Raw genomic sequence first — 12,511 nt, 5'->3', positions numbered from 1 at the left:
AAGAATGTGATCTATGGCAAGGAAACATATGTGGGGTGAGGTATACGAGCCTCTGGTCGATGATCAATGGCCACACAACCGCCATTTTTGTCGAAAATAGTATGAACGACCATTTTCAATAATATCGATGGCTAATACCTATGAATTTTTGGCCAAGAAATTGTCTCCACTAGAAATCCAAGAATGCAATTTAAGGCAATGAAACATATGTGGGGTCAGTCAGGTGTACGAACCTCTGGACGATTATCAATGGTCACACAACCCCTATTTTTGTCGAAAATAGCATGAACGATCATTTTCAATATCACAGAAGGCTAACACCTATGGAGTTTTGACAAAGAAATGGTCTCCACTAGAAATCCAAGATTGTGATCTATGGAAAGGTAACATTTGTGGGGTGACGTGTACGAGCCTCTGGTCGATGATCAATGGTCACATATCCCCCATTTTCTCGAAAATAGTTATGAACGACCATTTTCAATAATAACGAAGGATAACTCCTACAAATTTTTGACCAAGAAATGGTCTGCACCAGAAATCCAAGAATGTGATCTATGCTAAGGAAATATATGTGGGTGAGGTGTACGAGCCTCTGGTCGATGATCAATGGCCACACAAGCCCTATTTTTGTCGAAAATAGTACGAACGTCCATTTTCAATAATACCGAAGGTTAACACCTATGGATTTTTGACCAAAAAATGGTCTGCACCAGAAATCCAAGAATGTGATCTATGGTAAGGAAATATATGTGGGGTGAGGTGTACGAGCCTCTGTTCGATCGTCAATGGCTATACAACCCCCATTTTTGTAGAAAATAGAATGAACGACCATTTTCAATAATACCGAAGGCTAACACCTATGGATTTTTGACCAAGAAATGGTCTCCACCAGAAATCCAAGAATGTGATCTATGGCCAGGAAACATATATGGGGTGAGGTGTATGAGCCTCTGGTCGATGATTAAAGGCCACACAACCCCATTTTTGTCGAAAATAGCATGAACGTCCATTTTCAAAAATACCGAAGGCTAACACCTACAGATTTTTGACCAAGAAATGGTCTCCACTAGAAATACAAGAATGTGATCTATGGCAAGGAAACATATGTCGGGTGAGGTGTACGAGCCTCTGGTCGATGATCAATGGCCACAGTACCCTCATTTTTGTCGATAAAATCCAAGAATGTGATCTATGGCAAGGAAACATATGTGTGGTGAGGTGTACGAGCATCTGGTCGATGATCAATGGCCACACAAGCCCCATTTTTGTCGAAAATAGCATGAACGGTCATTTTCAATAATATCGAAGGCTAACACCTATAGATTATTGACCAAGAAATGGACTCCACCCGATATCCAAGAATGTGATCTATGGCAAGGAAACATATGTGGGGTCAGGTGTACGAGCTTCTGTTCGATGATCAATGGCCACACTACACTCATTTTTGTCGAAAATAGCCATGAACGACCATTTTCAATAATACTAAAGGCTAACACCTACAGATTTTTGACCAAGAAATGGTCTCCACCAGAAATCCAAGAATGTGATCTATGGCAAGGAAACATATATGTGGTCAGGTGTATGAGCCTCTGGTTGATGATCAATGGCCACACAACCCTAATTTTTGTAAAAATAGCATGAACGGCCATTTTCAATAATACCGAAGGCTAACACCTACGGATTTATGACAAAGAAATGTCTCCACCAGAAATCCAAGAATGTGATCTATAGCAAGGAAACATATGTGGGGTGAGGTGTACGAGCCTCTGGTCGATGATCCATGGCCAGACAACCGTCATTTTTGTCGAAAATAGTGTGCACGACCATTTTCAATAATACCAAAGGCTAATACCTATGAATTTTTGGCCAAGAAATTGTCTCCACCAAAAATCCAAGAATGCAATTTAAGGCAACGAAACATATGTGGGGTGAGGTGTACGAGCCTGCGGTCGATGATCAATGGCCACACAACCCCTATTTTTGTCGAAAATAGCATGAACGATCATTTTCAATATCACCGAAGGCTAACACCTATGGAGTTTTGACAAAGAAATGGTCTCCACTAGAAATCCAAGATTGTGATCTATGGAAAGGTAAGATATGTGGGGTGAAGTGTAACAGCCTCTGGTCGATGATCAATGGCCACAAAACATCCATTTTTGTCGAAAATAGCCATGAACGACCATTTTCAATAATACCGAAGGCTAACACCTACGGATTTTTGACCATGAAATGGTCTCCGCCAGAAATCCAAGAATGTGATCTATGGCAAGGAAACATATGTGGGGTGAGGTGTACGAGCATCTACTCCATGATCAATGGCCATATAACCCCCTTTTTTGTCGAAAATAACATAGACGACTAATTTCAATAATATCGAAGGCTAACACCTACGAATTATTGACCAAGAAATGGTCTCCACCCGATATCCTAGAATGTGATCTATGGCATGGGAACATATGTGGGGTGAGGTGTACGAGCCTCTTGTTGACGATCAATGGCCACACAACCCCCATTTTTATCAAAAATAACATGAACGACCATTTTCAATAATACCAAAGTTTAACAGCTACGGATTTTTGACCAAGAAATGGTCTCCACAGATATCCAAGAATGTGATCTTTGGCAAGGAAACATATGTGGGGTGAAGTTTACGATTCTCTAGTCGGTGATCAATGGCCACTCTACCCCTATTTTTGTTGAAAATAGCCATGAATGGTCTATTTCAATAATATCAAAGTCTAACAACTACGGATTTTTGACCAAGAAATGGTCTCCACTAGAAATCCAAGAATGTGACCTATGCCTAGAAAACATATGTGGGGTGAGATGTGCGAGACTCTGGCCGATGATCAATGGACACTGAACCCCCATTTTATCGAAAATAACCATGAATAACCATTTTCAAAAATATTGAAGGCTAACACCTTTGTATTTTTGACCAAGAAATGGACACCACCAGAAATCCAAGAATATGACCTATGGCAAGGAAACATATGTCGGGTGAGGTTTACGATACTCTGTCGATGATCAATGGCCACACAACACCCATTTTTTGTCGAAAATAGCCATGAACGACCATTTTCAATAATACCAAAGGCTAACACCAACGGATTTTTGACTAAGAAATGGTCTCCACCAGAAATCCAAGAATGTGACATATGGCAGGGAAACATATGTGGGGTGAGGTGTACGAGTCTCTCGTCGATGATCAATGGCCACAGAACCCCCATTTTTGTCAAAAATAGTCTTGGGCGACCATTTTCAATAATATCGAAGCTAACACCTAAGGATTTTTACCAAGAAATGGTCTCCACCAGAAATTCAAAAATGGGACTTATGGTAAGGAAACGTATGTGGGGTGAGGTGTATGAGCCTCTGGTCGATGAACAATGGCCACACAACCACCATTTTTGTCGAAAATAACCATAAACGACCATTTTCAATAATACTAAAGGTTAACACCTAAGGATTTTTTTACCAAGAAATGGTCTCCACCAGAAATCTAAGAATGTGACATATGCCAAGGAAACATATGTGGGTGAGGTGTACGAGACTCTAGTCGATGATTAATGGCCATTCAACCCCCATTTTTGTCAAAATAGCCATTAACAACCATTTTCAAAAATACCGAAGGTTAACACCTACGGATTTTTTATCAAGAAATGGTCTCCACCAAAAATCCAAGAATGTGACCTATGGCAAGGAAACCTATGTGGGGTTAGGTGTACGAGCCTCTGGTCGATGATTAATGACAACACAACGACCATTTTTTCACGAAAATAGCCATGAACAGCCATTTTCAATAATGTCAAAGACTAACACTTAAAGATTTTTGACCAAGAAATGGTCTCCACCAAAAATCAAACAATTTGACCTATGGCAGGGAAACATATGTGGAGTGAGGTGTACGATCCTCTAGTCCGTGATCAATGGCCACACAACCCCCATTTTTGTTGAAAATAGCCATGAATGGTCTATTTCAATAATATCAAAGTCTAACAACTACGGATTTTTTACCAAAAATGGTCTCCACCAAAAATCCAAGAATGTGACCTATGGCCAGAAAACATATGTGGGTGAGATGTACGAGACTCTGCTCGATGATCAATGACCACACAACCACCATTTTTTTCGAAAATAACCATGAACGACCATTTTCAATAAAACCGAAACCTAACACCTAAGGATTTTTTACCAAGAAATGGTCTCCACTATAATTCCATGAATATGACCTATGGCAAGGAAACATATGTGGGGTAAGGTGTACGAGACTCTGGTCAATGATCAATGTCCACACAACCCCCATTTTTATCGAAAATAGCTATGAACGACCATTTTCAATAATATCGAAGGCTAAGACCTATAGATTTTGACCAAGAAATTGTCTCCTCCAGAAATCCAAGAATGTGACATATGGCAAGGAAACATATGTGGGGTGACGTGTACGACCTCTGGTCGATGATCAATGGCAACACAACCATCATTTTTTGTCGAAAATAGCCATGAACGATCATTTTCAATAATGCCGAAGGCTAACACCTAAGAATTTTCAACTAAGAAATGGTCTCCACCAGATATCTAAGAGTGTGAACTATGGCAATAAACATATGTGGGATGAGGTGTACGAGACTCTGGTCGATGATCAATGGCGACAGAACCCCCATTTTATCGAAAATAGTCATGAACGATCATTTTCAATAATATCGAAGGCTAACACCTATGGATTTTTGACTAAGAAATGGTCTCCACCAGAAATCCCAGAATGTGATCTATGGCAAGGAAACATAAGTGGGGTGAGGTGTACGAGCCTCTTGTCGATGATCACTGACCACAGAACCTCATTTTTGTTGAAAATAGTCGTGAACGACCATTTTTCAATAATACCGAAGGCTAACACCTACGATTTTTTACCAAGAAATGGTCTACACCAGAAACCAAAGAATGTGACCTATGGCAAGAAAACATATGTGGGGTGAGGTGTACGAGCCTCTGGTCGATGGTCAATGGCCACACAACTTTTTTGTCGAAAATAGCCATGAACGATCATTTTCAATAATACCAAGGTCTAACACATACATATTTTTACCAAGAAATGGTCTTAACCAGAAATCCAAGAATATGATCAATGACGAGAAAGCATATGTGGGGTGAGGTGTACGAGCCTCTGGTCGATGATCAATGGCCACAGAACCCCAATTTTGTCTAAAATAGTCATGAACAACCATTTTTTAATAATATCGAAGCCTAACTCCTACGAATTTTTTACCAAGAAATGGTCTCCACCAAAAAATTAAGAATGTGACCCATGGCAAAGAAACATTTGTGGTGTGAGGTTTATGAGCCTCTGGTCAATGATCAATGACCACACAACCACCATTTTTATCGAAAATAACCATGAACGGTCATTTTCGATAAAACCGAAGGCTACCAAAAAATGGTCTTCTCCAGAAATCCAAGAATATGACCTATTGCAAGTAAACATATGTGGGTGAGTTGTACGATACTCTGGTCGATGATCAATTGCAACACAACCACCATTTTTGTCGAAAATAGCTATGAACGACTATTTTCAATAATACCGAAGGCTAACATCTAAGGATTTTTTACCAAGAATGGTCTCCACCAGATATATAAGAATGTGACCTATGGCAAGAAACATGTATAGGGTGAGGTGTACGAGACAATGGTCGATCAATGGCCATAGAACTCCCATTTTGTCGAAAATAGTAATGAACGACCCTTTTTAATAATATTGAAGGCTAACACTTATGGATTTTTGACCAAAAATTGGTGTTCACCAGAAATCCAAGAATGTGGCCTATGGCAAGGAAACATATGTTGGGTGAGGTGTACGAGCCTCTGGTCGATGATAAATGGTCACACAACCCTCATTTTTGTTCGATGATTAATGGCCAAACAACCTACATTTTTCTTAAAATGATTATTAACGATCATTTTCAATAATACCAATATGTAACTTAATTTGTCGCCATTAGTACACTAATCAATTGGTTCATATACCCATGGGTGGGTTTTTAGCATTATGTTGCAGTTTAGCTGATCTATTTTGGATTTTGTCTGGTTTATTCTTATTTGGAGGGTCTCCCCCTGGCGCCTTGAGGGCTGGCGCTGGAGCATCGTCATCTTCAGCCAGTAGGGCATGATCATTCTAGTGTTGCTGCTCAGCTGTGAACCCTGTGGTGTGGGTCATGCATCGGAAGAGTAATTGATCCCCATCCTGAGGATTAGCGTCACAAGTTGGAGTTGATGGACTGACCAGCGTATTGTGGGGAAAAACAACGGAGAAATTAAAATCCTTCGTGACCCTAAACCCTTCGTGACCCTAAGCCCTGGCTTCGCCTAGTTCCGTCGGCTTATGGGACTAGCGACTAGGGTCACTGTGCAGTCAACTTCCAAATTAAATAAAACATTAAGTAGGTTCAACCGTATCATGTGCAGCTCGCTGTTTTCCCTACACATATAAACCAACTTTACATATATAGATGAATAACTGCTAGTATTACAAACAAGTTCTTTCTTCAACAGCTCAGACTCAGGTACGGCGCAGAGATGCCAGTCGCCTCTCCAGATCCTCAACTTCAGCAGAGGAGGGTTCTAGAGCAGGAGCCGCCACGTTCCTTGCAGGACTGCAGAAACCACAATTTGATCAGAGAGCAAAGGCAACATGCAGAGACAGTGCACAGACCTAAATTTAAACGGCATAGTGTTGATTTTATCAGTAAGAAAAACATTTGCATACCGTGCTTGACCATTATCGACTTTCTTGTTAGTAGCTCCGATGCGCCCTTTAGGAGCCGAAGAGAGCTACATTTTGCCGAAAGCAAACCTTAAGTCAGAACTAAGACTCACTCAATATCTGCATAACAGACAAATGCCATGTGTTGAAAGCATACCTGAGAAGCCACATCGACGCCAATCTCGTCAAGGACCTGCATAACATTGCCAGTTAAGTTCAGCATGGATGAAGTTTCCGTGATCTGGTGGAAACCAAAGCAGAATTCCTTACAAGGTGGTATTCTGAGAACTTTGGGTTACCTGGTTTGTAAGCTCTTCTGTTTCCTCCTCCGCCTCATCTTTGTCAAGTGTTTCATCAATAGCATCAGACATCATCTCAAGCTGAATGGAAACGGACACATTTCAGTGTGATACAGCTATAAGCATACAACAAATTATTTTGGCATACAGTCCTAGATTTGATATTGCACTCTGAGATCCCTCAGAAAAGATGAACACCTTGCTATTGCATAGTATAGTTTCGCACAGTAGCAAGCTGCAAATATTGTAAATGAAATGAAAAAGGCAATGTTTTGAGGATGCTAAGAGGTTGTGGTAGCTAGTGAATGGTAACTGTTCACTGTTCTACATCAGGAATACAAGCGTCAGTTCAAACATGTGTGACATATTGGTCAGGTCTCGGGTTTACAGTGCATTTACTGTTTTACGTGTCTAGTTTATTCATGTATATGGCAACTAAGCAAGTAACTAAGTGTTACATGTCTATGACACAAGGGAGCTTTGAACTTTGAAGTAATATAAACAAAAACCAGCACAGTGTCAATGTTATTACCGTCATGTCCAACTGTGTTGATTGTTTCTGGAATTCTTTCATGACCTTTATCTGTTTCGCCGGTTCCATTTGCTGAAATGTGCAGTGAAATATAGAAGCCACTTAGAAGACAGTCGAAAAAGGTGTTCACAATCAAAATTTTCTTAAGAGGGTGTGTTGACACTGAATAACAGCTAACATGGTTGTCTTCCATCTTAGTTCTTACCTTGTTCATTGCTGACATAGCTTTGCTTGCACCTTTCATTCCAGCAGAGATTGAAGTGCCAGCATACATTGCCTGAATAAAGAATGGATGCATTAATCACGAGTTAATCTTGTCCACGATCAGAACAGAAATTCAAAAAAAGTCAAACACGAAGGTGGTCATGCCTGTGTGTGAGTAGCTACTCCACGAATCTGTGCCCGTGTGCCTTGCAAATTGAGGATTTGTTGCCTCAGCCTGACAAGTTGCCGAGCTAATATTTTGGTTGCAGCCTTGAGAAATTCAGATCATCTATCATCAGAACATAGGACAAAGCGAACTGGAGACTACCGATCTCCCTCAACTTCCTAATAGACTCACCTCATTTCCAGTCTTGGCAGTCTTCTTTATCTCTGCAACCAGCTTTTTCTCCTGCATAATGACACTATGGAATTACCAACACCAGACAATACAACTTGCACATAGATAGGTCGCATGGCAACCTGCTGGGCCCATAAGTTGACATGCCACGCTGTGGCTTCTACTTCTAGTAAGGGAAGTCCACAAACAATAAACAAATATTAAAGGCAGCCCCATGTACCCTAGAAACAGATAAACAAATTTGCTAGAGTAGGGGAAGTTAAGAAATAAACCAATAAAAAACAGTTGCCCAAGACAGCAACACTACATGTATCACACTCCCTCTAGGCCAGAGATTTGTTTTGCACTCCACACCTCGGACCACATGAGAAAGCTAGCTAGGGGCCTCAGGATGGTTAGCTTCTGCTTCTAGATTGTGGCTAGAGCTTGGTAGACACAGTATTATGTCAGAACATAGATATCAGCAAGTCATTCCAAGAACACAGGATACTGTAGTAGTAAAAACTGCACCGTGAATAACAGACAATGGTACATTTAACACAACCACTTCATGCCTCCACTCAAATTTATACTAAAATGTTTCAAACAGCACATACTGCATACCTCCATTTGCAGGGAACCAATCTCTCTCTCAACTCCTAAAAGATGTAAAATAGAGAGTTGATGTCAGAAAATTAGCATTGCAAATTATGTAGCCTCATTTTGAACTGAAGGGCTGCTGTCATCTAAATCTGAACTTTATAACAAGAGAAACTATCAAATACCAATTGATTTACCAAATTTATGATATTTTGCTGATCTGATTCAATATAACAAAGATCCAGTAGCAAACATGGTAGCGATTGCTGGATTCATTAGCATCACTGAGAGCAAAATTAAATAAAGGCTAAAAGGTCTGCTACCTAAGCGTCATTCTTTAAATCGAAGAGCTACTGTAATTTGATATGCCAAACCTGTAACAATATAAGTTATGAGATATCCACCTATATTCCAGATTCATGAACATGTGCTAGTCTGGTTCAATATAACACACATGTCGACTAGCAAATGTGCCAGCGATTCCTGAATTCTTTTTCCACGATGCCTGGGTAGCAATGCGAACTAATAGTCTACTAACAGTAAATCATCAGCAGTGGCAAACAATTGGTCAGCAGTGCTCGGTTGCTCACCCCGCGTGGCGACCGCCATTTCACGTTTGCTGGTCCTGAGAGCCTCTGCAAGTGACAAACAAACAGCAACTCGTCAGCAGTGCGTTCAGCACACGAAGCTTGTGATCCGCATTTTGCCCCCCAACGAGTTCCCGGAGAATCCGCAACGCATAACGGAACGCTTGACTCCTCCACTCGACCGCTCCTCACACAGAAGCGCACAAGTTGCCCTAAAACCCTAACCCCAACCAGGCTGGCCTCCCTCCAGGTCTGGCGGAGGCAGAAATCCATCGAGAACCTCGCCTGCGGAGTTCGGGCGGCGGAGACGGCACTTCCACCCCGCGAATAATCGAAGCTAAGCAGCAGTGAGCACCGAATAAAACGGCGGCGATAACCCCCCAAATTTCTCGCGGATCCACGAACCTAAAGGGACACCAGACCAGTCACCACCCTCCCGCGACAAAGGAAATCAAAGAGTGAGTAGCCGCACCTTTGGGGTCGACCTTCTTCTTGAAGATGTTCATGGTTGCCGGATCGCTCGGGACGAACCGCACGCGAACGAGGAGTAGACCGTCCTCAATGTGCTCACTCCCCGCCGCAGATGGGAACGCAGGAGAGAGAGAGCGGGGTGCGGCGCGTGCTGTGTTCGTGCGTAGAGAGTGGGAGAGGACGGCGCCGCGCGAGCCGAGCCCAACGGGTATTTTCACTTGTCAGTCAGTTGCCGACCCAGCCCAGCTTTTAGGTCACTCCAGGCTTCGCTAGCCGTTGCGGACGGAAAAACAACGCGCGACGCTACACGGCGGCACCTGGCCCCCTTCAAGCTTCAGACATGGAGCATGGGATCCACGTAAGCGTGGGACCCAAATCTCAGTGGAGGAATTCCAAGGGGTGTGCGGGAAGAGAGACCCGCGCGCCAGCGCATTGGGATTGGATCCGTGCCTAGGAGAGATGGCAATGGTTCCCGTCCTCGATTCCCGCGAGGAATTTCTGAGTTAGTTAGATAATGATTATAGAGAAGTTTCTTTCTCTACAAAGATGTAAACAGATGTAAACGGAAAATGATGGGTAAACAGGAATGGAAAACAATCTCTCTCTTGATTTCTAGCGGAGACCCGTTAGACTTTCATATGATGTTGTTTTCGTGTAATAATTAATGATAAAAATAAATAATTATCTTATAAAGAGATCACTCATTGTTACAAATATATTTATTTTGATGTACATATAATAATTTTTACACATGACAATATGTATCAGAGATAATGTTTTATATTAATAACAAAGGACATATATTCTAACTAGGTGGGTGCACGTGCGTTGTAACAGAAACATATAATATCACGATAACTTATATACAAAATATGTGTTATATTGTTATAAGAAAATGTTTCATAATCCATTTATGATCCTAACTATACATAAATTTTATTATTTTAGTTTAGTTGTTTCACCACTGCATTGCAACCATCAGTATTGTAGACAGCCTTGCGGAGCTGCTCAAGGACGAGGAGCGGCGGAGGACCAGCCCGTTCCCTGAAGTCGTGGATCAAGCAGGTTGCTACACCGCGGCTGTCGGCGGCGGCCACCGCATCGTCGCTCACCACGACGGCGCGGACAGAGCGTCGTGGAGGCCGTCGCCGGCGTCGTGGGATTCTCGCGGGGTAGTCGAGTCAATCTAGAGGCTCATATGATGAGTATTTATTGGTGTGTACATGAAATCCACTGAGTTTGGAAATGAATTTTGTCACGACAATTCACTGCGCGCGACAGTTCTAGCACGATCACTCGAATGCTCTCTTTTTTACACCAACGATCACTTGAACGATCTCTTTTTTTTTACATCAAATATGCTGCTCATCAAACGTCTATAACTCGCAATTTGGTGATTAGCCAGGAAGCAATACTGGGCGTTCGGTTCTTCGGTTCGGTTCGATTCCTCGATTCTTATAGAAATTTGGTTCTTCGAAAACTAGAACCGAAATAGCAAGATAAAGAAACCAGAACCGACTAGTTCGGTTCTCGGTTCTTCAGTTTGGTTCCTCGGTTCTAACCGAACTGTAACAGGCACTCTAAAATTCTAAATAACGACAACTTTTGTTAGAAATTTCAGCAACATCTCCACACAAACAACCACAAGTGCACAATGACCATAATTTTATTGATAATATATGGATGATTAGAGGTTCAACATAAGTTGATAAAACAACATCCGAAGCTACAAACACATGTAACAAATTGAATCTAATACTTTTGGTTTTTTCGGTTCTTTCGGTTCTTTGGAGTGCAGAACCGAAAATATCTCATTTATTTCGATTCTAAAAAAAATCAGAACCGAATTTCATAACGGTTCCTTCGGTTCGGTTAGTTCGGTTTCGGTTCTTGGTTATTTCGGTTCGGTTCCTCGGTTCCAGTTCTTTTTGCCCAGGCCTAGGAAGCATATTAGATGCATATACGTCTTTGTTGTATATGCATTGTATGTATCAAGGCCCATATACACCTGACATGTTGCTCCCTTAGAGCAAGGCTAGATGTATGTAAGGCCCTATTAAGGACACAACTATATCATTTTTATATATACCACTATATAATTTATCAATTTAAACTTTACAAAACTCATCCAACCAAATTACCCCAACACTCATAACCACTAGTAAATCTATCAAATAAATTACATGTAGACTTAACACGTCATCAAACACCAATGATTTAGATCACTAGATAACTCTGCCATCTCCCTTACTCCAATCTAATAAAAATATTATGTGTATCATCCTTCATCCTCCACCTCACATGTGACCCCTCCGCCCTCCACCTCCATGTGTCCCTGTCGTCCTCCGCCCTCCGCCCTCCACCTCCATGTGTCCCTGTCGTCCCCTCTCTCTCACTCATGCCTGAAAGGATCACGATGCCCAAGAGGGGGGTGAATTGGGCTTTTCTAAAAATCAACACTAATTAAAACCTAAGCAAGAGCTAAGCAAGAGCCCAACTTCACCCCAACTACTAGCACTAAGAATATAATACTAGAAATGCAACAATGCTAAGACAATACTTCAAATACTTGCTAAACAAATACACAATGTAAAGTGCTTGAATTAAGTGCGGAATGTAAAGCAAGGTTTAGAAGACTCCTCCAATTTTTTCCTGAGGTATCGAAGAGTCGGCACTCTCCACTAGTCCTCGTTGGAGCACCCGCGCAAGGGTATCGCTCCC

The 12,511-nt window shown here is 41.7% G+C and overlaps 1 protein-coding gene across 1 annotated transcript; it reads right to left on the bottom strand.

The window, feature by feature from the left end:
- Positions 1 to 6,349: 6,349 nt before the first annotated feature.
- Positions 6,350 to 10,006, bottom strand: LOC100284170 (charged multivesicular body protein 2a). Its single transcript, NM_001157066.2, has 11 exons — positions 9,792 to 10,006; positions 9,323 to 9,367; positions 8,757 to 8,791; positions 8,154 to 8,204; positions 7,961 to 8,065; positions 7,797 to 7,868; positions 7,592 to 7,663; positions 7,060 to 7,140; positions 6,918 to 6,953; positions 6,764 to 6,828; positions 6,350 to 6,650 (listed from the first exon to the last, which is right to left on the bottom strand). The coding sequence occupies exons 1-11, from the start codon at positions 9,823 to 9,825 to the stop codon at positions 6,557 to 6,559; spliced, it is 690 nt and encodes a 229-aa protein (NP_001150538.2). The 5' UTR covers positions 9,826 to 10,006; the 3' UTR covers positions 6,350 to 6,556.
- Between the last annotated feature and the right edge of the window lie 2,505 nt (positions 10,007 to 12,511).

Source organism: Zea mays, chromosome 5 (assembly GCF_902167145.1).
Source record: "Zea mays cultivar B73 chromosome 5, Zm-B73-REFERENCE-NAM-5.0, whole genome shotgun sequence".
NCBI classification, from domain to species: Eukaryota; Viridiplantae; Streptophyta; class Magnoliopsida; order Poales; family Poaceae; genus Zea; species Zea mays.
This window is presented reverse-complemented; position numbering and strand designations above follow the sequence as displayed.

Bases quoted from the DNA above. Each gene is read 5' to 3' on its own strand.
- LOC100284170 (NM_001157066.2), bottom strand. From the start codon at position 9,825: ATGAACATCTTCAAGAAGAAGGTCGACCCCAAAG. The intron at 8,205-8,756 runs GTATGCAGTATG...GTCATTATGCAG, and splicing joins TTGGTTCCCTGCAAATGGAG to GAGAAAAAGCTGGTTGCAGA. The intron at 7,869-7,960 runs GCATGACCACCT...TTCTTTATTCAG, and splicing joins GAGTAGCTACTCACACACAG to GCAATGTATGCTGGCACTTC.